Below are 24004 nucleotides of genomic sequence, written 5' to 3'. Positions count from 1 at the left end.
GGGTCAGTTGGCGGGGTGCGTGAGCAGCGTGCGGGGCACGACACGAAGCGCCTCCCGTTGAGCACGGCCAGGCCTGCGGCGGCAGCGCGCGCGGGGCCGCGCCGCCCGCCACCGCCCACACGCGGGACCCGTCCGCGCCGCCGCCCGCCACCTGGTGGAACACAGGGATTGTAAATCAAACTGTTTGAGAAGTTGTGTGGGGCCAGACTTTAGAATTGTCGAAACAATGTTCATGTTTTATTTGGAGTGTACCAAAACAGACCATTTGTAGTCTCTATTCAAGTTAAAATGTTTACCGCACAACAAAGTTGACGCGAGTCATTTCTGTACTTGCACAGGTAGATACATTTACAAAATGATATAGTAAAAATAGCCTAAGTTATCAGAAAACTTCATTCTTTCACTAAAATATGTCATATACAATGAATTATCGCCTATATCATATTAAATGTATAGTATTGTTACCTTCATCCTGAGCATGAGCCTCTTGTCGCGCGGCACCTTCCCGGGCACGGGCACGCGGCGCGGGACCGGCGTGGCCACGGGCACCGGGACTGGGACCGGGACGGGGGTCGGCAGTCCGGCGCCAGGCTTGTGCGGCTCTAGCGGCGGCGATGTGGATTTGCGGCAATTCTATACAAAAAAGTGTAAAATACAATAGTTTGTGACTAAGGAACCTTTATGGCTTTGAATAGTTCGCTGCTAAATGACAGAAGTGGCATAGGCGACTTATTACTGATACTCATTATAGTTTACTAAATGGGACACATAACAAAGCTGGTTTCAAGCTGACGACGAGTAAGCTGGCGGGTTATTAAAATGTATCACAATCAAAAGTCCTTTATGCGACTTAACTTAGAATACGCTTACCTCAGTTTTGTAGTTGCAAAGAAAAACAGCAAGTGTCTCTGTATGGTCCGTACCTTGCACATGAAGGGGTGCGGCGGCGGCGCGTGCGTGTAGCCGGCGCAGGCGGGGTGGTACAGGCACAGGCACGCCGCGCACGACAGCGACGGCACGGCGCCGCGCCCGCACGACATCGAGCACGGCTGCACCGCCACCCGCGCGGGCGCCGGCGGCCGGCCCGCCTCCGCGCCAGGGGGCGACGCCCGGGCCGCCTCAGGCCGGTACGGCTCGGGTCGCGTCGGCTAAGCCATGGGATAACAGAACATTTTCATACAATACGATTTTCAAAATTAACGATAAAAAATCGAAATCAATTAATAAAAATCGCTTGTTCGAACTATTTCTTATACTATTTAAAAAAAGGAAAATATTCAACATGAGCTTCGCCTGATTGATAAAATAGCAAATTACCTAACATAAAAAAGAACATAAATGCAACAATATACACATACCTGTACATCAATCTGCGCAGGGGGCGCGGGCGCAGGCGCGGCCACAGCTTGCGCGGGCGCGGCAGTGGAGGGCGCGGGAGTGGGCGCGGGAGGGGGCGCGGGAGGGGGCGCGCTAGCGGGCGGCCGCGAGGCTAGCGGCTGCGACGGCCTGGCCGACACCGCACTACACTCGCCCCCGCTCAGTACCCGCAGCGGAGGGTTAATTGCACTAGTCAATTAACCCCCCGGTTTGTATTCGTACATTATACACGCGTCATTATATACTATACTTTGTTACTGAGCTTTGTGACTAGAAAAAGTTACTTTAAACCGAGATTCAAGACACTTTTTATTGTTACTAAAACATAAACCCACTTTGAACCACCTTAAATTTAGATTCCAAACTTTAGATATTGTTTTGAAAACGGTTCAAGAGTGACATATTTATAAAAATGACATTTAACAGCTCAGTTTTACAAAGTTTAGCAAAAATTACGCTTTGAACAGATTATATAACAAACAACTTTGAATATTGATCACAGAAATCAATTATCAGAGTTATTAAAAACGATACAGAAAATAAAAATTGCAACAACAGCCTACAGTTTTGTAAAGGAATGTATCAAACGTATTTGCGTCGCGTTGATTTGAGGATCACCGAACTTATAAACTAATATAATATACGTATATAAATATATATATATATTTTGCATACCATAGTTTTGTGTTAGAAAAATTAATATTTCATGCAAAAAGGACGGAATTTAAACGAACGTAGAAAACGTGTTGCACGTATCGGACGTACGATTTCTTGCACACCTGACAAGTTATATTATTTGTACCTAGTACGTTACCTGACGTGAGTGGTTGACCGACAAGCAATCACAGTTCATGTATGTCAATAGATGCATAATTAAAATATGTTTCATCGCACGACCGGCACCACGCGATTGCTTAGCCTGGGTCTATCATATCTTACACTACGTAATGTGTAGGAGTAGGACTAACTTTTTGTAACATAATTTTTCTCAGATACCCGACGAGTGACGACTTGTGTTCGGAAGTACAAATACGTAAACTCGGACGTTTTAAGTGTAAAGTTGGAGAATCGTTGAGTATCGGAGACTAAAGACACCCATTAAAAGTGGTATAGTTATGTTACTCCACACTTAATAAATCTATTGACGATATCTCTCAATGAGCGGCTATGTCTTTGTACATAATGTAATATTAGGTACCTCGGCTTCTTCCAGGCGGCGCTGTTGTTGTTGTCGGCGTTGTTGGTGGTGGCGGGTGTCGCGGGCTTCTTCTGCGGCTTGGCGGGCGCGGGCGCGGCCGCGGGGGGCGCGCTGTTACTTAGTCGGGAACCCATCGATTTCACCTGCTTGGTTAAAATTGATTTTTAATTGTGTTACAACAGAATTGGTAGTAGATTGAATGGACATCAGGATGGAGGTTAGTTTGGATTTTTATAATATTCTTGTAAGGTTGTTAGTCAATTAAACAACCAAACGCAGTCTAGAGTAGGGATGTTACGAAGGTAGTTTATCGAAACCGAAGTCGGAGTTTTTAAATTTGTGATTTCGGAATCGGAACAAGAATCGGTTTTGGAGGCGGAATCGAAGACGATGTCGAAGGCTGTAGCTGTACTGCATTTTTCTTTTTAGTTTCTTGTTTAATTAGTTCTTCGTATTCAGTATCAGAATCATTCAGTATATAATATGTCAGAAACTGGGGATTTGTTTCTCTAGCATGGGTAGGTGTTATGACTCCAGTAAGAAAGCATAAGTATTGGCTGTGGGGTACCTTCAGCTTGGCGGGCGGTGACTTGTTGTTTGCGGGGGCGGGCTCGGGGCTGGCGCCCTTGGGCTGCTTGGGCTTGGGCGTGCGCTTGCCCTCGGCCGCGGCCGGCGCGGTGGCCGCCACGGGGGAGTCCACGCGACGGATCAGCTTCGCGTCTCTGTACAAATATTATACTATTTATATGAAGATTAAATAAGAAACTTCTGACTATATTTAAAACTGAAAAGGTTGATTTTCTAAAAATGGCTGAATATATTTCAATCCTATCGCAGTTCTTCAGCATCTGAAGATAAATATACTTTTATATATCATTTTAAGTCATCCACAACATTTACCTTATAATTTCTTTCTCAGGGTCGTCCACGCCGAGAGGTTCTTTGAAGAAGGAGAAGTTTTCTACTGTCAGTCCGGTGCCAGCCAGGTGTTCTGCGATCTGAACAAACAATATTTCTTAGTACCTCAACTCTATACAACTGAAATATCACGCTAATTACATATTTCGACTGAAAATTTTTATTTTAGACCAGAGCAAAATTTAATAAGTATTATAAATTTTTCACACGTCCGTTGTTGAACTCTAATTCTTCTATTATCAGAAGAATTAGAATCAGAATTATTATGAGGAGCTCGTGTCTAAGCTATAACCGCATAAGTGATTCGATCACAGGTTAAGCTATGCTTAACGCGGTTGGTCCGTGGATGGGTGACCATCTTTGTCATAACGAGTTCCTCCGTGTTTCGGAAGGCACGTTAAATTGTGGGTCCCGGCTGTTATTCCTACATCTTTGACAGTCGTTACAGATAGTCAGAAGCTGAAAAAAGTCTGACAGCCAGTCTAACCAAGGGGTATCGTGTTGCCCAGGTAACTGGGTTGAGGAGGTCAGATAGGCAGTCGCTCCTTGTAAAATACTGGTACTTAGCTGAAACCGGTTGGACTGGTAGCCGACCCCAACATAGTTGGGAAAAGGCTAGGCCGATGATGATATCAGAATAGTGTCTAGGAAAAAAACATGACTATATCATTAGCGTCTGGGATCGTCTAGATGGCATAAAAAGCAAGGATACAACACTACGCGTAAAGTAATCTCGCTACCATTAAGGCGAGACCAGCTTTAAGAGCATAGTATAGGTAGTAATTAAAAGTCATTTCTCAACCCACCTCCCTCGTAGACCTCAGCTTCTTCCCATAGGGCGTATAGTAGTAGATATCGGCGTTCCTCCTGGAGTGCGCGTCGAGCGCGGCGCGGTACACGAGCTCCCGCTTCCAGCCGCGCTCCAGCGGCACGCGCAGCAGCGGCGACGACATCTCCGTGGTGGCGCGCCGCCCGCGCTGCGCCGGGGACGACGCCGAGCTGGCCTGCGTGGGGGAGCGGGAGATTACAATTTGGTGTGGTTTGTACTTTATATGGTGAGAGAAATGGCTTTTTTATGGTTAAAGATGACTTTTTGGTGATTTTTTTGTCTGAGTGTGTTTTAAATCAGGTTTAATCAAGATGTTTTGTTTAACAACAGATTTTTCAGTTTTAACATTTTATTAAAACTGAAAAAAACTGTCAGGATTTTTATGGTAAACACAAAAAGCCATTTCTCTTGATTCATTTTGAATTAATAAATAAACATCAATAGGCAGTGCTGAAGCTTTCGCAAGGCGGGCAATATAGGCATAGGCACTACCGCACAGCATTTTAATGATGATTATATTGCAGACTGACAGGATAATATATTAATATTCATGTATCTTTGAAATCAAAATAAAGTGTCCAACTATAGAATGCAGCGAGTCGATGATGATACATAATTAAAATAAGTTATAGATCTAGGTTATGTATTCAAGCTAATATTAAATTGAAACCAGTCCTCTGCTGGGTAAAATTGAATGAAAAGTACAAGTGACTAAACAAATACGACCCGTCACATGTTTGATTTTTAGTCACTACCAAGGGTAAAACTGTGGAACGCTAACACGTCAGATTAAAAAACTGCCATGAATATTAATACAAGTACCTATACAAATATAATAGGTTTTATTTCGGCCATTACGCAGGTATCGCCTGACTACAACAGTATAAAAATTATATAAATTCATAACTAACTTCTTTTACACCATAACCTTTCAATATACAGAACATGCAACACAAATAAACATAAATTTACTATTCAACCATTCTGTAATACTTATCACCTGCATAAACACACATATCATTCAATACATATAAATTAAAACCAAGATTAACTAAGAATAAAACTGAAAAAAATACAGAATAAGCAATTTTTTCATTTTCAATTTTAACTTAAGTTCATTTTTACCCACTGCATTAGAACTTGGGAAAATTAATGCTTGTGTCAAAAAAAAACAATAAAAATAGAGTATCTCTATAATTATTGTTTGTTTAATATTGTCTTAAGGAATCACAGACACAAGGTGCACTATTAATAAACTATATCATACTATACATCAACTACTAGACACATATAACAACAGATATTACAAAATCTACTAAAAATAATAACAAAATGAAAAACCTTCCATGTACCAATACCTAACCTTACGTGGGCGGTATCTCTGTATTACTATTTCAACGGCTGGCTAGACCAAGAATAACATAAAATGTGTTAGTTAACGTAATAACGAATTACAACGATTAATTACATTGATATTAATATAATAATAATTATCCTTTATTTCAAGAAACTAGGGTCCAGATACATATATAACTGTACTTGCCGCACAGTGACAAAAATATATATAAATATTAAACTATTTTTTCAATTAAGAAAATATTAGGATAAAAGCAAGGTGGGAAGTGCGGGGCAACAGCCTCTGCCTTGCAGAGGAACACAAACTGCTGATTAATGAAATGGAATTAAAGGTAGTTTGCTATAAAAGAAGAGAAGAATAAGGTTATCTAAGGTGGCCCCTTGTGGAGATGGACAAGTGTAAGAGGAAGAAAGGACTTTGAGCCGACACTAGGACACATAAGACAGAGCAGTAAAGGTATATAAATACAGGATGGGTTTATAAAGCCACAGAGAATACTTTTATCTCTATCTTATAGATAAATATTTAAGCATCGAGATTTAGTACTGATAATGACTTAATTTAAAATTATTTATAATAACTTAATCTAGTCTATTGGTACATAAAATTAACTAAAATGTAGTTGAATATACATTTGTCCCACAAACTTCCACAGTTTACACATTTAACACACACTCACAAGTGTGAGGTTAACCAACCTTTTACTCTTCAACACACCCGCATACCCTTATCAAATATGTTTATTAACTAAGGTTAAGTCTAATATTTAATTGGATCTATCCATAAATAAAATACACCGTAAATGTATGCATATTTCTTAATTTTTTTTAACAAAGCATGCAGTTTCTATAATTATCTTATGATTGTGAATTAACTTATATGATATGAGGTTTTCTTCGAGCTTTCCTTGATCATTAAAATCATGAAAATAAAGTAGCTAAAACTAATAGTGAAGTTAAAAATGAGTTAGATGTGGTATTGAACAGTCTATCAAAAAAAAAGCTTTTAAAAATAACTTTAAATTAATTTAACTCAAATCTACAGTAAACTTATAATTCTCGCTTGCTTGTTGTACAAAACTTATAAAACTTATACATACTAACTTATAAACACATCAACTCATACATATCTATTTACAAGTATGAAGATTAATTGGTCCCTTCAAACCGAAATTAAAGTAGTATTTTAAAACATATGATGGTTCTTTCATACCCGGGCCAGTGTTGTGGTTTGCTGCATTTTTACTGCCTAAGTTTGTGTTTCTAAAAGCGATTTACACAACTAAGGTACCAATAAAAGTCAGGTAAGTCAATATAATCAATGCATACAATAGTAGGTTAATGAGCGATCTTTGTTGTTTGTTTGTTGTGTGATGTTTCTGATCTCTGAGGACCAGGTAGGAATAGCCTTGACCTTTTACTGCAGCCATGATGTCAGTTAAGGACCTTAACTTATTTTTTTTTCCTTGACCCACACTTCTGTTCGAACGAACAGACTCTTAGTGAGTCTGCATGTCAATCAAAACATTTTTATTAACAATTAGCTTAAGTAATCGCTTAGCAAAAATTATCAATTTATCATTTTTGAAAAGAGAAATATAACCCCTATAATAAAACAGTAAAATCTTTTATTAGTTTGAACAAATTACACATAATATTAACATTTAAACAATTAATCAACAGGTTTTTGAAATTGAATTACAAATTATAAGTCTTTAAAAACTTATCAAACAAATATATTTTTTAAAGTATAGGTTATATTTTATCCTTTCGAAAAACATTAGAGGTTCCTCCTATATAAAATAATTATTTAAAATTACTCCTTCCCCGCTAGGTTCACAAACCATGCAGAACAATTAAAAAGGACCTAACCTTCGGTTTTTTCTCCTCAATCTTAATTTGTAATGCTGGCTAGATAAAAGAAATATGTGTGTTAGTAAATAGTAATAAGTTTTTACTAAGAGATATTTGAACATGTTTTGCTTCATTGTGTTTTCATAATGTCCAAAAATCTTGTTGGTAAATGAACATGAAACATTTAAGATCATGTTGCTGGAGCTAGATTTTGTACATGACATGTATATATTATTTCTTTTCATATTTTTTTCTTATTCACTTTCTTGTTTTTGTTGCAGCAAAATTAAATAGCTGCAAAACAGCATTTTTTTATGTTGTCATCATTACTTGCCAATTCTTGAAGGCAATAATAGTGCCAATATTATAATTTAACCATTAATATAATTTACTCAGCCTAACATTTTCTTTTCTTTCATTTGTTTTATTTATTTACATTCCTTTTAGCTCTGGAACAGTGTTAGTCAATATAAGCAAAGCATTTTTTAGTACAAAGTTTGGTAAATAAATAAGATAACTCACATCAGTAGCTCCTTCTCCGTCAGACCTTGAAGACAGTGCTGAAGATGGTCTGGATCCGTCTATAACAATGAATAAATATGGAATAACTATTATACATGGGTATAAGAGCATATTTATAGTTTACTAAGTAGTGGTTGGTTGGCCCGTGTTGAAAGAAACATGACTTTGTTGTTGGATCTTGGGAATGATACTAGTGTTCTTTTGACACTTATATTCCTTGGAGTACCTACCGTTATTTCAAGATATAATCTATGTTCTCATTATTTATGTATACAAGAATTGTGATGTTTGAAAGGTTGAGCTTTGTAAACCTCTGAGATAAATATGGTTAAAAAACTTATTAATTAAGCGCATAGAGAAGTTAAGTTTACATCTCACAATGACATTTCACTCAGTTTTGGTCAAAGTAATCTCAAGAATGCATCAGAATGGAATCTGTTGAAAAATTATAGAATAGTATGAAACCTAACAGTTGTTACATTTCTAGACCTTACTTTTGCGGAGTGTTTAAGACATTAGTCACGTCAGAAATCTAGACCCATTGACATAACCACAAAAACCGCAATATCTGTTGATTTCACAAGACTACAATTCAATTTTACTCAGCAGAGATGTTTCAACACTAGTTTAGAGCGTGTTATTTGCGCTTCAAGGCAGTCTGCAGAGAATTGGTTTTATTGCAATATCAATTATCCTAATGGTTATTGAAGAAATTAGAATTATATTAGGATTATAATGTAGTAATAGGCTATTAACACACATGTCATTATGGTATTCATTGGTAATCATTACTAAATGCTGCATTTATTATCCATTTTTACTCAATTACTCACTTTGCCATATACCAAGTAACATTATGCTAAATAGCCGATAATTATCTCTGAGATCTGGACCACTATTGTTTCAAACAATTTGAACTACATTTTAAAGTAACGGTGGTATTTTGGATTTTATAACTGTAAATTTCGGATTATATAATTAATAGAAGGGTAAAACCTTTTTATGAAAATAAATATATCATGTTACACTTCCAAATAATTTACGGTAGGATATTATATGACTCACCGGTGTCTGTCCGAGGTCGTTTTGAAGCCTTGCCAGGTGCTGCAGGCATGCCCATAACAGTTCTCAGAGGCACCAGGTCTTTAGAAGCTGCTGTCACCTCTGCTTCGAGCCGCTCTGAACATTATAAAAGTAAAGAAAATATAAATTAAAATCATAGTGTTCATTTTGGAAGCTACAAATATCTGTTAATATGTGCTAATTAGCATAAATACTATAATAGTAAAATGTACTAAAAAACCAGTCAGATTAGATGTCTGTCCTTGTATGTTTAGGCACTTAAAGATTGAATGACACTTTCAGTTACATGTTTTTTTTTTAATTGTAGGGAGAAGAAAACTAATAACTCACCCAAAATACGACAATAATCCTCTGTCTTTACATCATGTTTGACTTCATCAAAACCTATGAATTCATCTTCAGGGCCATCACTGAAGGCATCAGAGGCCCTCCGTTTGATGCCTCTCTTCTGATCTCCTATACCATGCTCGTAGGTATCGATCTGGTCAGAAAGTTCGTCTTCTTGTTTAATATCCACGTCATCTTGTGTATCAAGAGGAGTATCTCTGTCTCCATCGTCAAATTCTGGTTCTTCCTTCACTTCTGGTACTTCTGTACTTGGTTCTGGCTCCGCTTCGGCTTCTGGTTGCTGTTCTGCTTCTAGTTCCGGTTCCGGTTCAGGGTCCGGTTCTGGAGCAGCTGGAAAGGAATGTTTTATTTATTCTGTAGCTTAAGTTATTCTGTTATAATGCTATTGTTCCATTTTCATTTATGCGTAATGCAGTAGTTTTGAATTCAACTAAATCAGTTCATTATTCACATATACATAATAATATAAGTTTGTTATATAAAATATACAATGTATAGCAATCAAATAAACTGAGAAATCACAATAAGGAAACATAAAGCAACTTCTGCACTAAGGAATATAATCCTTGGAACACAAACATTTAAGTGACCATACACAAATGCTGGCACAATCATCTACAACATGTCCCCAGACCATGGCCAACTATACTCAGCTATTCATGGAGTCAATCATTTGTTGAGTAGACAGTACAAAATGTATTTCTTAAAAAAATATGCCCAAGTACATTTATCATTATTATGTAAACCGGTCGCGCTGGAGAAATTATGGAGAGGCCTACGTCCAGCAGTGGACTGCTATGGGGCTGAGATGATGATGATGATGATGATGTAAACCAGTATCGTTTTTTAATTTGAATGTGAAATTATAAAATATGTCAAAATCAAAGATGTTTTCATTTTTTTCAAAAAGCCAGCTTATAAATGATAGTTGCTTCCAATTGGAAGGATAACTTTAAAACCTATTGACACTTTATTATTACTTATGGAACTGTGCTATGAAACTCTCTAAAAATCTAATAAGTCACTTTTTTCAAAACCATTTCTTTTTATTGTTATACATCCTTAACTATATTTTGAAGAAAGAGTCACAGTATTCTTTAGAATAGTGATAGATTAATAAGATAAAGTTTTCTTAAGATCAAAACTAAGACAATATAGATTATAAGCTGATATATTTTTGACCAAACACAAAAAAAGTTTTCATTGAAAGCAATATAATAATGTCCTACTTCACTATCAATGGTACTTAAATTAGTTTTCAATCTTTATTAGAAAAGAAGACATTAGACAAAACATTGTACTTGTAAAATAATCTAGAAAAAAATCTGAAATTAGTTAAGTTCAAAGAGCGAGTAAATTAAACGCAGAAGAAATATAATCTCCGGGGATCATAAAAAAGGTCTTTATGTGTATTCCACAAGTTATATTTATATATAATTGTTTCTATTTTCAAAATATGCGTCGCAACAGTGCAATGCAGTTGAACATTGCAACTAAGCTATGATGTCATCATTTTGACCCCAAACAAAAATATATGCGATCATTGAATATCAATAAAATATCAGTGATATTTTTCGCTGCCGCTTTTTTCACACAATGGTGTCTAAATGAGACTATAACCAACTAATTATTATTAAATTATTCTAAATAGCTACTCCTAGAAACACAAAAATACAGAAAAGGCAAACAATCTCATAACACTTTGTTATGAGTTTAGAAATTGCATTTATTTGACCTCAATCTGCTATTGAAACATTGCAGCTGCAGTTTAGTAGGATGAAAGCAAAAAAAAACATTGTAAATGACGAAAAGTATGTCGTGATGTTGGCACTTAGGTTATGTGAAAGTTTTGTGTTACCTTCTGCTAGAGCCGGAGTCTCCTCGGCTTCAGGAGCTGCAGGCTCACTCGGATCCTCGGGCGTCACCTCTTCGGGCTCTGCCACCGTCGCCTCATCGTTGCTCACTTTAGCTTCGTCCCCTGTTGTGTTATCAGACACCGCCATTTCCTCCGACATTGTCAATTAAAACAATTTTTATCACGAGTCCACTGTCAAAATATATATGGCCACATAACAAGGCTGTTACGACACTCCGCCAGCGTTCGCGACGAATAATCCCGATTTGTGCGCGTCACAACGTAGATTTCCCGCTATAATGGTCGCGAAAAAAACTTTTGCCTTATTGGCATACACATAACGTTCATACGTCACTGTTTATCGTCCCTTTAAACAATGCTTGAATAGGTCTTCAATGCATTCATATATTCGCAGATCTGGAACTTATCAAACGAAAATAAATGAAATTTACGTCCGCAAACTAATTTCCAAAAGATTTAGAAAATGTCGATCATAAACAATATCCACTCGGACGGCGACGCCACAGTGATTGCAGATTGTTTATGGTTTTATAACATTTTAGTTAACTTCTTTCAGTCTATGGTTTAACTTACTAAAGTCCCTAAAAACAAATAAAAAAATATTGTGTTATTATTTTAGTGGTCAAGTAAAATAATATGTATTTTTAGTGTTTTTTTTTCAAACCCTTTTTTTCCCTAATTATTTGAAAATTGACATAGCCTACCTTAACGATGTGACCTTTATGCTTGTTTTACTGTTTACTAATTTTGCATGATGTGGTCTCCTGTATTTGAAGGACACTGAATATTATATACTTAATTTTAAGTCTTGCACATGTATAGCTAATAATTGTTTTTGGACTATACATAAATAAATGGCATAGCCGCATTATTTATTCGGATTCTTTTATTTGGCTCTTCTATTATGTTTCGTATCAACAATAAGTAGTTTTTTATTATTTTAGATAGCCATCGCTTGTGAAAGCTACGTTTATTTTAGCGGTAAATCAAAGAGAAATTTTTCGGCTTAGACAGACACTAGGCTAGTAAACTATCTGCTTTGTAGTACAAGATTCCTTTTTCGTAAACTTAATAACCAAGACAAGGTAACTAGTGTGACATCCCTAAAAGCTCCCCCTTCCAAAAAAATATAGTTTACAGAAAACTGTGGTGATGAATTTAACACAAATAAATAAAAAATTCTCGAATAAATTTTATTAACAATTATAATCATCAGATACATACTCTTACGACTAATGAATATGAAATAAATATCAGGTTTCAACCTTACACACGTCGAACTAACAGATTACAATTCAAAATAGAGCCTAACTTAATTTTATATGTTTGATTTTGTGTACATTTTGTATAAAAATAGTTTTTTTTATACATTTATGATGAACTCAATCTCGTATTTACAAGATCTATTAGAAGTTTTGTTTATTTCTACTAGTCTGTTACGGGAAGTTGGCTTAGTTTTCGGTACATCCTAAACAATTCAGTTATATCTTAAGGTTATACATATCATCTCACAGTTACATCAAATCTTTCAAGTGTTATGGACATAGCCCAGATTATTAATCTGCCAATTTATTAATTTTCTATTAAAAATTTACCATAATCAACAAGTGGTGTCGGTGATCGTGATTTAAAAAAAATGACGGCTTCCATTTTGACAATATCTTTGGTGTTGCCACTTTTGAAAGTTCTTTCATATTGGTAGTTTTTGTTTGTTATTGGGCTACGTCCGTAGCAGCGGTTTAGTTGGTGGTAGCGTCGGGGTGCCTCTCGAGGATCATGGCGACTCCCTGTCCACCGGCGGCGCAGGCCGAGATCACGCCGAACTGGCCGTCTTCACGGACGAGACGGTGGGCAGTGTGCATGGCTAGACGGACCTGGAAACAATGAGAATGCGTTTATAACAAATAGAGCTTTACTTTGGCACTTACAAAAAATTAACAAAAATTTGAGGATTGACGTTTCAGTTATTATTACTATCTTGTACTTTTACCACTAAAGTAAAAATACTTTTAGCCATTAAAAAATATGAAGTTTATCACTCACCCCAGTAGCAGCGAAGGGATGTCCAATAGAGAGCGAGCCACCCCACTTGTTCCACTTGTCCAGGTCCGGAGCACCCACCTTAGTCTGGCGGCCAAGATAAGTCTGGGCGAACCAATCAGAGTCCATAGCCTTCAAGTTAGCCAAGATTTGACCCTAAGAAAAGAAAAAAAGAAAAAAGTTTAAGAGATGCCATGACACAGCACATAAGATTGTAAAAATATATATTTTTTAAGTTTACTTGCATTGAGGATGGTAATAATTTCAAAAGATGCAATAAAATATAGTTTTGTTTAACTATAGAGCTAGTTGTTTATCTTGTTTTATAACCCCTAGTTTTAGTAATTTTTTTTTTATTTGTATAAGTAAATTTTAATTTAATATAAATTCATGTAAGAAAAACCTTAGTACACCTATAATATAAATGCTGTGTGTACCTATAATAGGCATGCATACGAGACACTATGTTACTTAATTTCTAATTTGTTAAATATGTATGTTATGCTGTTGGTATACCTAATAAATAAATAAATAAATAAATAAATAAAATCTGTCATCATTGGGTATAAGAACATCAGATTTTTGTAAGGAATAATTTAAATAAGGGTTTCCTTAACACAGATTCTGATTTATTAGCCCATCTGTTTTTTTTTTTTTTCAGTTTTTGCCTACTTGTTATGTTTTCTGGAATATAAGATAGTTTGTATAGTTAGTGACTCACAGCGAAGGCCTCGTGGATCTCCCAGGTGTCGACGTCGCTCATCTTGAGCCCGGCTTTGTCCAAGATCTTGGGGATGCCGTACGCGGGTCCCAGCAGCAGCTGGTCCACGGGGTCCTATAGTAAAGGATGAAGTAATATGTAATAAAGTAGGGTTTATATGTTGTGTTATGAGTATCAAGTAAATTACATATTATATAAAGTTTGACAGGTAAGTTGTGTGTTATTCTTTTAATGGAATTATTAATAGTGTGGTTAAAGAAAAATTAGGAAAGCTGACCCTACCACCATGTGGGACATATAGCTGGGAAGATACAGAGAGATTAATAGTGTGGTTCAGTAGCAGTTCAATTTCACCAGGCCAGTATACAGCTATGCAAATCGCTATGGTAGTAACCGAATCTTATATGTTGTGTTTTAATTATAATTTATATAGAAAAAAAAAACATAAAGAACTGTTTTTACCGAACTAATCATGTATCTAATATATAAATGTTTATGTCATGGTGTACGAAATTGAACTCCTCCGAAGTGGCTCGACCGATTCTTTTTCAGAGCACTATTTTTTTATTCTCTAGAATAAATTTGTATGGCAAAAAGCGTTTGCTGGGACAGCTAGTAATGTAAGAATGTCTGTTACAAACCTGTGCGACGTAAGTGAAGTCACGCAGGTAGGCCTTGGGCTTGAGGCCGAGCTCCTTGGCCTTGGCCTCCGACATCACCAGGCAGGCCGACGCACCGTCAGTCTATATGGGAGATACATGATATAGTATTTAATATATTGTATTATGAGATCTTGATTCAAGGTAGATTATGCTTAACCACTTCGCTGTCCCGAATAGACACCAAAGTGAAGCAATAGGAATGTTCCCATTTGAAGGGCAAAGGACTGGGAAATGCACAAGCTTTAATCAAAAACTAGAAAGTTTGTTACTCAACTAAGAGCTGTGAAGATTTACTCAAAATAAATAAAAATAAAATCATAAAATATTGTAAGTTGAATAGAGTCTAGGTGGAATCCTACTAATATAATAAACACGAAAGTTTGGATAGAATTTTAGTCTTTCACGCAAAAACTACTTAAAGTATTTGGACGAAATTTGGTATACGGATTGTTTAACACATAGGATAGTATGTATCCCCATTTTTTGTTCCCAGGGTCATTTTTGATTTGTAGCGGGTGGAGCCACTGGCAATAGTTAGTATGTACCAAGAAGGAAGCGTTGGCGGCGGTGACGGTGCCGTGCGGCTTGATGAAGGCGGGCTTCAGCTTGGCGAGCTGCTCGGGGGTCGACACGCGGATACCGTTGTCCTTGTCCACCACGCCGTCCTTGCCGTCCACTGCACATACACACAAACATATGTAATAAAAATACGCGATAAACCAGACGTGATAGTCATAGTCGCGTGTTAGACGAGATCCCAGTCATCGTCTTTGCCCAAAATAATTCTAGCTTTTGACTGGCAACTTTGTAATCAAATTATGTTTGATGAGACTTCAACTTTGAGCCACATGAGACATCACTGAAATCAGCGTTATCAAAATTTTTTGCTTGTTCTTGATGAACTAATGTTGTGTTCTAAATTGTGATGAGAATTATACCTACAAGGATCATATCAAGGAACAGGAAACTAAAATATTGTGGCCTGAGTGCCTACCTCCTCTTAAACTGATATTATTGTAGATGTAAAAAAGAGACAATAGATAACATTACTTTAGGAAGTAACGGTAGGCTCTTGCAGTGTAGGATTTATGTTTTAGTGACCTAAGCTAAGTCTAAATCACTTCTAAAGGGTAAAATACTCTTATGATTTGCCTTTAACAGGTATAAGGTCGGTGAAGTAGCCCTTCTGCTGAGCCTCGGCGGCCAGCTTGTGCGAGCGCAGCGCGTAGTCGTCCTGCTCCTGGCGCGAGGCGCCGAACGCGGCCGCCAGCCGGTCCGCGCTGTGACCCATCGTCTCGCCAGACGAGAACTCCGCTACAGCTGGCAACTGGGGAGGGAAAGGGTTATTGTAGATATATAGTGTGATATACAAGATAGACACACATTATGATGGTAGAAATGAAGATTAAACGTCAGACAATGCTGCTTAAAGAGAAATAGCTTCAAATTAGTTTGAGTTCAAAATTCCACATTCAAAGTTTTACACTCAAATTAACATTGGTGCTGCCTTGCTTTTACTTTGTTATTGCGTACAAAATGAATAACGCTTAATAGGTATATAAAATCTCTGTTTACAGAAGAGTTATCTATGGAGTTTTTTTGCCGATTCTTCTCTATAGGAATAAGGAATGATAACATTTAGGAACCGTGCAAATCGGGACAAGTTTTTAAAGTGCTAGAAAAAGCTGAAGTGACAACTTTGATTCTGTTTCCAAGCGACAAACCTCAGGAGCAAAGAAGTCGGGTCTGATGGAGGCGATGAGCGAGAGCCTCTGCGCGGGAGTCTTGGCGCGGTTGAGGCGCAGCAGCAGCGAGCGCATCTTGCGCGAGTGCCGGATGGGCACGTCCGACATGAACTCCACGCCGCCCGCCACGATGATGTCGTACGCACCAGCCGCGATCATACCCACACCTATGGAGAATAATATATTATTTTTCTGTTTTTATAAATGTTCCTTAAGATCCAGGAAAGTTTAAACAAAATTAAGAGAGGGTAGGTAATGGGGGGAGGGGGGTCAAGGCTACATTTTATCCCGGCACTCCCACGGAAACATATTGTGTCTCACAAAATTTATGTAATTCTTGGGACCATATAGATCATCAGAATTGACCATAAAACCTTGTCCTATGAGCTTCATTAACGTGAATAGTACAAAATATGTTGAAACAAGAATCTGCGTGTTTATACAAAACATGTTTTATTGTGATACCCTTTAGGTAAAATTTCCTCTGTCCCGTTAATTTACTGACCAGTGGTAATAGCCTGGTTGGACGAGATGCAGGCCATGGTGACGGTGTGCGCGGGGGTCTTGTCACTGAAGCCGGCGGCCAGGGCGGCCTCGCGACCAATGTTCGATGTCTTCACCTCCTGGATGACCGTGCCGTACACGATGTAGTCGATCAGGTCCTTCGAAATGCCAGTCTTTTGGAGAAGACCCCTGAAATGGGAAAGAGAGACGTAGTTGTGATAGTGGCAAAAGAAAGAAGGAGATAGAAAGTGTGTGTCTTGCTACAGAAGTAAAAGTATAATTGAAACTTAAGAGGAACAGGGGCAGCCTATCTCCTGCAAATAAATCCGCTGCGCCGTATCGTTACGCTACGAAGTATTTTACCCTCCCATAAGAAGTAATCACTATGAAAATTGTCGTGTAGTGGGAAGATTTGAACTATTGGTTGGAGACCTATATAGGTTGCTCAGTGGGTAATGCAGTTTAAAGCAAGTGCAACCAAGTCCTGTCTATAATAAAAAAGATAGAGTAAACCCAAGAGAGTATTAAATAAAAAAAATTAAGTGATTGCTTCATTTCGAAATTTTAAGAAAATATTTTTTCGTAATAGATTGACTTCACACTCGATGTAAATTCTGCTTTATTTTTAGTTCAATCTAATTAAAAATAATATTCATTATGTCTACAGCTGAGTATGTCCAATTAAATGTAATTGCATTTATTACGCACCTTATCGTCAATCAATCATTGTAAACATAAACATACCGCCTTATCTAGATTTCTATAAATAAATTGGTATTAGTCAATCTACATATACTAATATTATAAAGCTGAAGAGTTTGTTTGTTTGAACGAATAATCTCAGGAAATACTGTTCTCATTTGGGAAAATATTTTAGTTTTAGAAAGCCCATTTATTGAGGAACTCTTTCTATCTACAGTTTATACAATCCCGCTATGATGAATAGGAGCAAAGCACTAATAAAATATGTTAAAAAAAACGGGGATAAAATGCCTGAACTCGAAACCTATTAATTCATTTTAAGATTTGTAACTTATGTCGTAATGACCAAGCGGACGAAGTCGCGCGCAACAGCTAGAGCTAGAGCATTTCATAATTCATATAATACATATTTAAGATTAGCGACGCGGCGACGTCCCGCGTAGTGCACCTCTGTAGTTCCCGTCTTGTAGAACAGGGATTAAATATCCCTGACAATGTTGCTACGATTAAGAAAAAACAAGACTTGGTTTTAATATTTGGCTTAATATTAAGAGAACTATACTTCTTATTGTTATAAGGAGGTACAATACTAATTGTGACAGTGGAGGAGGCAATCTCAAGATTTATTCCTATTAACAACATATAAGAAGATTATATAGTATCAGTTGTACTATGACCTTCTACAATAATGTAATCAACTATGAGTGGAATTGACCAAAGTCCAGTGAAGCAACTCACATATTCACTTCCTGGACTTTGCACCTATTTCATTAAGACATTTCAAAATATTCACAGACTAAGCCAAGTGCATTATTTTTATTTATACATTAAAGAATTTATATTGTATTTGAATTTTACATGAACATAAATTTAAAAAGGTTTTTTCAATTTTTCATGTGTACTTAAAATTTTATAAAACATTTGCTCACAGAAAGAAGATTGTCATGCACTTTTCCATTTTAATGACTATTATTATTATTTGTAAACAGAATTAATAAATTTTCATTCACTTTTTAATTTAAATTTGATTTTTTTAATTCATAAACACATTCACAGTTTGTTAGTAAAATTATAAATTGTGTTTATTCACTTAAACAATATAAAATTGAAATTGTAAATAAGCCGAATACTTTGTTGTTGCTATCAAAATAAACAATAAGATTTTTCATGCATTTTTATTTAAATGTTAAATGGTTATGTATTGTTTTCTTAATTACTTAATTGTGTAATAACATGTACTTATTATAATTTTTGTTTAAATTATAGCAAATCAAGCATGTTGACTGCATATCTTAAGAAACAGGTAAATTGAAACTCCAGTAAGAGCTTTTAAAGTACTGAGACTGAAGAAGAATAAGTTTCTTTTTTACTTTGATTAGCTTCTGCTTAATGAGATGGTTTAACTTAAGTGAAAGAACACAACTTGTTAATGACATGAAGTGTTTTTATTAAAAAGTAAATATTTACTTTGGTAAAGAACTTATTTAGGTAGGTATCTAAAATACTGTTGACATTTATTATACAAATATTTTTATATTATTTCTTTATTAAATTTATCAATACTTACAACAAGGAATGTCTGGCAAGTTCATGAGGCATCATCTTGGCATAATCGGTGAAAGAAAGCAAGAATGGTGTTCGCACACCATCAACAAGGACCACATTCTTTCCAGTGCGGTCAGGCAATGACTTCTTCTTCTGCTGGAGGGCAGCTCCAACACTCAGAGCTCGCCTGGCTGTGTCTAAAACAAAAACACAGAAAATTCAAAATAAAAAATATTGTCCTTGACATTGTCTCCAATGTAGCAACAATACAATGTAAAACACGGATTCCTTCCAGTCTGTATACGGCATGAACCTTGCTCTCATAATTTGGCACGGAACTGAACAAAAATAATTGCCAACTATGCCGATATAAATTTCTAGCAAAAGTCCAAAGTTTACATCCACATAAAAATACATAACTTACAATGGAAAGTTTTAAGAAATTATAAAAATATCACACACTGATCTTCCAATACCGTAAAATATTAATTAAAATCAGTACCTTAAGGTCACAATAATTGAAAAAAGTTATGGAATACGCACCGAATTTAGCTGTCGAGCTAACGTGGGATACTTTTAATAGAGATTTCGATATTTGAGAAGCCATTGCTGCCGGAAACACAAAGCCGATTAACACTGGACACGACGGAGACTTCTACAACAATTAATACTTATTAATAACTACAATAAATATCTATTAAAACTTCTAATAAACTTATAAGAAAGTTGGACTCTGACCTGTCAGCCACAGAGTATAGTAGAGGGTTGCCATATTATAACCATAAAGTGGACTAACATTAATGCTTGTCACAGGGTAAAATATGTGAACTCCCATCCGAATTTATTTTTTCGTACCTTGAGTTTCCACACTTATTTCTAATACATAATATGAATTCATAATTAGTATGTGTCAGGCGATAGAATTTTTAAATTTTCGGCGCCTAAATTGAAATCGGTGAATTTATGAACATTATGAAGTAATCTGAAATGGTAAATTTTCCATGTATCACAGAATATTTATCTTACATTGCTACTTATTCAATTATATGTCACGACGTCACCTACGTTTCGTTTAGTGTTTACTTGTTTTTAATATTGCACATTCAGTAAACAAAAATAATTAAATAAATTATAATTGAATTGCTTAAGTTTTTCTGTTTTTAGTATCAGTTAGTATAAGTGCTACACACGAATTAATTTAACAAACGATCAAATGATTTAAAAACCGTTTCTAATGAAATGTTTTCCAACATGAGGGTAGTTTGAAATCCAGCTAATTGTGAATTAAAATTTTGTAATTTCCGTCCTGTTACACATCCACCTTGTCAGCAACCACGTGAATTAATTAACATCTCAATTATATAATTATTTATTTACATTTAAGTATCATTTTTTACATTTTATTTATAAATGAGACGACCGTATTAATTTTACAAGTAAGTCTGCTATTTTTAAGTAACTCCGGAAAAGTTTAATTTAATGAAGTTGTATTGAATGTCTGTTTTTTATGAACAGTTATATTTAAATTCGTTTGTATACCTATTGCTTATTTGTGTCCACTTTTCAACCAACTTTGGTAACTGACGTGTCCTATATATTGTTACAGAATGAAAGCACAATGCATAATACTTATAATTTGCGTCACGTGGTGTTCAGCTCAGTTCATAGATGATATGCAGGAGATGTTCGACTTGCCTTGTCTAGAGGACGACATGTTCTTGTGCATGGATGGAGGGTGCATTGAACAGGCGCAGTACTGCGATGGCATCTCACATTGTGATGATAACTCCGATGAGAGCATGTGCCGTGAGTAATTTCCTCTTTAATTATATTTTATGATGCATTTAATGTGTCAAAAGGCCTTTGGTTGAATGTCTTTTTTCAATTATGAATTTAACAGTTAGTACGTAAATTAAATGGAACAAAATGTGGGTAATTTAATTCTTGTGTCGCGGGGGTTTCACAAATATTCAAGTGACATGCACAAAGATATCCAGATTCAGAACAAGCATTCATAGATCATACATATTGCTCTACGCGGGTACCGAACCCGCGACACGTCGCGCTTATCGGGTTTGGCATTGTGACCTCAACCACTCGGCTATGTGTTCAGTTAATTTGTTTATGTAAAAAAGCATTTCATCGCGTAACCTTCCCCTATTCCTTCCATAACCACGTTATTTCTTTACAAGTGTTCTCTCAAAACGACATAGTCGCTTGTAACGTGACACACCAGTTCGAATGCCGCGACAACAAGAGGTGCATCCCACGTGCTTGGATCTGCAACAATGAGACAGACTGTGATGATGGTAGCGACGAGGTCAACTGCACCGTGACTCTGCCAGAAATTACAAATGTAAGTAGGAGTCGTCATCCTAGCCTTTTCCCAAGTATGTTGGGGACGGCTTCCAGTCTAGCCGACCAGCTAAGTACCATCGTCTTACAAGGAGCGACTGCCTATCTGACCTCCCCCCTCAACCCAGTTACCTTGGTAACTTGATATCCCTTAGTAAGTAATCCCTGGGTAACTTGTCTGACTTCAAGCTTCTAACAACCCGTAACGACTACCGGGACCCACAATTCAACGTGCCATCCGCAAGATGGAAGAACTCGTTATGACATAGATGGCCATCCATCCTCGGCCTCACCGTATATGATCCGTCCCGCAATATGAGTAGGAGTGATGCAACGGTTTAACGCGTATTAATAGGGATAGCAAGATGAGTTTCGGATTAAAATCACCAAAATTACGTCATCATTTTATAACTCGTGTATTTCACAGTCTACATGCAAAGGGTTCAAATGCCTCGACGGGAAGTGCATCTCATACTTGTGGCTGTGCGACGGCGTTTACGACTGCAACGACCGGAGCGATGAGAACGCAGAGGAATTATGTCGTAAGTTTAACTAAAACTATGCGATGGTAAATTCTGATTCAAGAAATGCAGTGCGAAGCACGAAGCACGCATTGAATCAAATACCTATGTTTGATATTCTCTAACTGTTTAAATAATTTATGTAGGGAACCGACTTATACCTAAATCGGTATACCTACCGGTCGGAAGTAGACATTAAATATTGTTGGCATGCAAATAGTTCTGTTCATGCGTGACGTTGACATGCGCTCGCCATCTATTACTTAAACTTGGCTCGAAACGCTAACGTGTGTCTAGATAACGGAAAATAAGAACATGTAACTTCTTTTACCACAACGAATCTGAAAAAATACTGACCGAAAATAAAGGTGTAACCAAAACACGAGTAAAAAACTTAAGCAGTTAAAACATCTTCTTTACTTTCAGGTCACTTGAGGTACCCGCACGCGATCCCGCGACGGTTTCGTACTGCCACGAGCTGCCCGCCGTCGGCGAGAGGAACTACAAGTGTCTGGACTCCTCGTACTGCCTGCCCAGCTTCCTCATGTGTGACGGCACTAAGGACTGCCGAGACGGCAGTGATGAAGGACCCTTTTGTGAGAACTGTGAGTTGCTTTTGTCAATAAAGGAAGTGTAAATAAATATGATCAGATTCAGTGGTGCAGCTGATTTGGGTTGATATAACAAGCTTTTTCGGCATCGCAAAGGATGTTTTGTTTCTCATCCTACTTATTCTATTTTTATTTGGTATGAATGTTGGAGTAAATAATTTTCCGTCTTTTTTCATGAGAGTGTCACGTTTCAGTGTAACATTTGAAAATCCACCAAAACACTGCTATCTCTAGGTGTGTTTTCCATACCTTAAAACACCTTCATAAATTTTTTCAACCTCTTTCCCAAATACCTTCTTTCCCAGGGACCACCATGTGCTCAAACTACATCTGCGCCGGCAACGACACGGAATGCTCTCCAGACCGCTACGGGCCCACCTGCCTGTGCGTGCCCTCGCTCTCCATGAGACAGTACAACTACGTCACGAAGCAATGTGATGACGTCAACGAGTGTCTCCTTGAACGGCCGCACTGCTCGCACACGTGCGTCAACGCTGATGGTCATTACGAATGTGATCCCGGGTATACCAAGGACGAGTTCGGTTACCTGTGTTATGCTAATGGTAAGTTTAGCTAGTTGAGTAGTTTACTTTAAGCTGATTTTAGTAGTGCAAATTTTTGTGGACCTCCCTGAGGAAAATGGAGGTGTATGCTTACTCATACCAGCTAAACTATTGGAATGCCCGTCCATGATCAGGAAAACTGTAGCCTTACTTATATCGTGAAGCCATAAGTAGTAAGAACTTAATAAACAGACCAAATCATTCCATGTTATGTATTTTCCGCCGTGAGGGAAAGTCATTACCTAAGTGCATTCCTGGAGATTCATTGATAAAACCGCAAGCTATGCTTGTGCATAATATTTTTTTTGTAATTTTCTTATGACAATTATTGCCTAATCATCTTTTTAGGGCCCGAAGCAATGTTGTTCTTCAGCACCCGAAACGACATCAGATATTTGAAGATCAAGTCTAAGCAGATGGTTACTGTGGCCACTAATATTAAACAGGTAAGTCTATACTCATATTTAGAAACTCCTGACTATCCTGAGAACCTATGGAGCTGAACTGAGAACTGAGCTGAACCTAAACCTAATATGGAGCTGTCCTAGAGACACGTATCTCAGCATCGCTTAATGCATCTCTTGCCGGTTCTTCTCCACAGGAATGTCATTTTGGAACCGTGCGTCTAGAGTCATTATTGTAACGATTTCAAAGTGCCCGGAAAACGGCCTATT

The 24004-nt window shown here is 37.1% G+C and overlaps 3 protein-coding genes across 3 annotated transcripts; 1 reads left to right on the top strand and 2 right to left on the bottom strand.

Annotated features, from left to right (window-relative positions):
* Positions 1 to 73: 73 nt before the first annotated feature.
* On the bottom strand, positions 74 to 11886 carry LOC113506206 (actin cytoskeleton-regulatory complex protein pan-1-like; the record flags this gene model as incomplete). The annotated part of the gene is made up of 13 exons (XM_026889051.1): positions 11344 to 11886; positions 9468 to 9815; positions 9120 to 9233; positions 8055 to 8113; positions 7551 to 7589; positions 4300 to 4497; positions 3476 to 3573; positions 3144 to 3297; positions 2576 to 2718; positions 1359 to 1566; positions 924 to 1148; positions 466 to 633; positions 74 to 151 (listed from the first exon to the last, which is right to left on the bottom strand). Coding segments are annotated over exons 1-13 (1989 nt in total), but the record flags the coding sequence as incomplete, so codon positions are not given.
* Positions 11887 to 12540: 654 nt separating this feature from the next.
* Positions 12541 to 20025, bottom strand: LOC113506203 (trifunctional enzyme subunit beta, mitochondrial-like). The gene is made up of 10 exons (XM_026889049.1): positions 19824 to 20025; positions 19303 to 19477; positions 17035 to 17222; positions 16509 to 16696; positions 15937 to 16111; positions 15330 to 15460; positions 14764 to 14865; positions 14123 to 14236; positions 13405 to 13557; positions 12541 to 13235 (listed from the first exon to the last, which is right to left on the bottom strand). The coding sequence occupies exons 1-10, from the start codon at positions 19885 to 19887 to the stop codon at positions 13101 to 13103; spliced, it is 1425 nt and encodes a 474-aa protein (XP_026744850.1). The 5' UTR covers positions 19888 to 20025; the 3' UTR covers positions 12541 to 13100.
* Positions 20026 to 20347: 322 nt separating this feature from the next.
* Positions 20348 to 23174, top strand: LOC113506204 (low-density lipoprotein receptor-like). Its single transcript, XM_026889050.1, has 6 exons — positions 20348 to 20716; positions 20887 to 21086; positions 21473 to 21636; positions 22063 to 22177; positions 22583 to 22761; positions 23073 to 23174. The coding sequence occupies exons 2-6, from the start codon at positions 20888 to 20890 to the stop codon at positions 23172 to 23174; spliced, it is 759 nt and encodes a 252-aa protein (XP_026744851.1). The 5' UTR covers positions 20348 to 20716; position 20887.
* Positions 23175 to 24004: the final 830 nt, after the last annotated feature.

This window comes from Trichoplusia ni, assembly GCF_003590095.1.
Source record: "Trichoplusia ni isolate ovarian cell line Hi5 chromosome 5 unlocalized genomic scaffold, tn1 tig00001047_group4, whole genome shotgun sequence".
NCBI classification, from domain to species: Eukaryota; Metazoa; Arthropoda; class Insecta; order Lepidoptera; family Noctuidae; genus Trichoplusia; species Trichoplusia ni.
The sequence above is the reverse complement of the archived record's forward strand: the minus strand, read 5'-3'. Positions and strand labels throughout refer to the sequence as shown.

Coding starts and splice junctions, on each gene's coding strand:
- LOC113506203 (XM_026889049.1), bottom strand. CDS start 19,887: ATGGCTTCTCAAATATCGAAATCTCTATTAAAAGTATCCCACGTTAGC. Junction 16,112..16,508: donor CCGACTTCTTTGCTCCTGAG/GTTTGTCGCTTG, acceptor TTCCCTCCCCAG/TTGCCAGCTGTAGCGGAGTT. Junction 15,461..15,936: donor CGACCTTATACCTGTTAAAG/GCAAATCATAAG, acceptor GTGTATGTGCAG/TGGACGGCAAGGACGGCGTG.
- LOC113506204 (XM_026889050.1), top strand. CDS start 20,888: ATGAAAGCACAATGCATAATACTTATAATTTGCGTCACGTGGTGTTCA. Junction 22,178..22,582: donor GAACGCAGAGGAATTATGTC/GTAAGTTTAACT, acceptor CTTTACTTTCAG/GTCACTTGAGGTACCCGCAC. Junction 22,762..23,072: donor AGGACCCTTTTGTGAGAACT/GTGAGTTGCTTT, acceptor CTTCTTTCCCAG/GGACCACCATGTGCTCAAAC.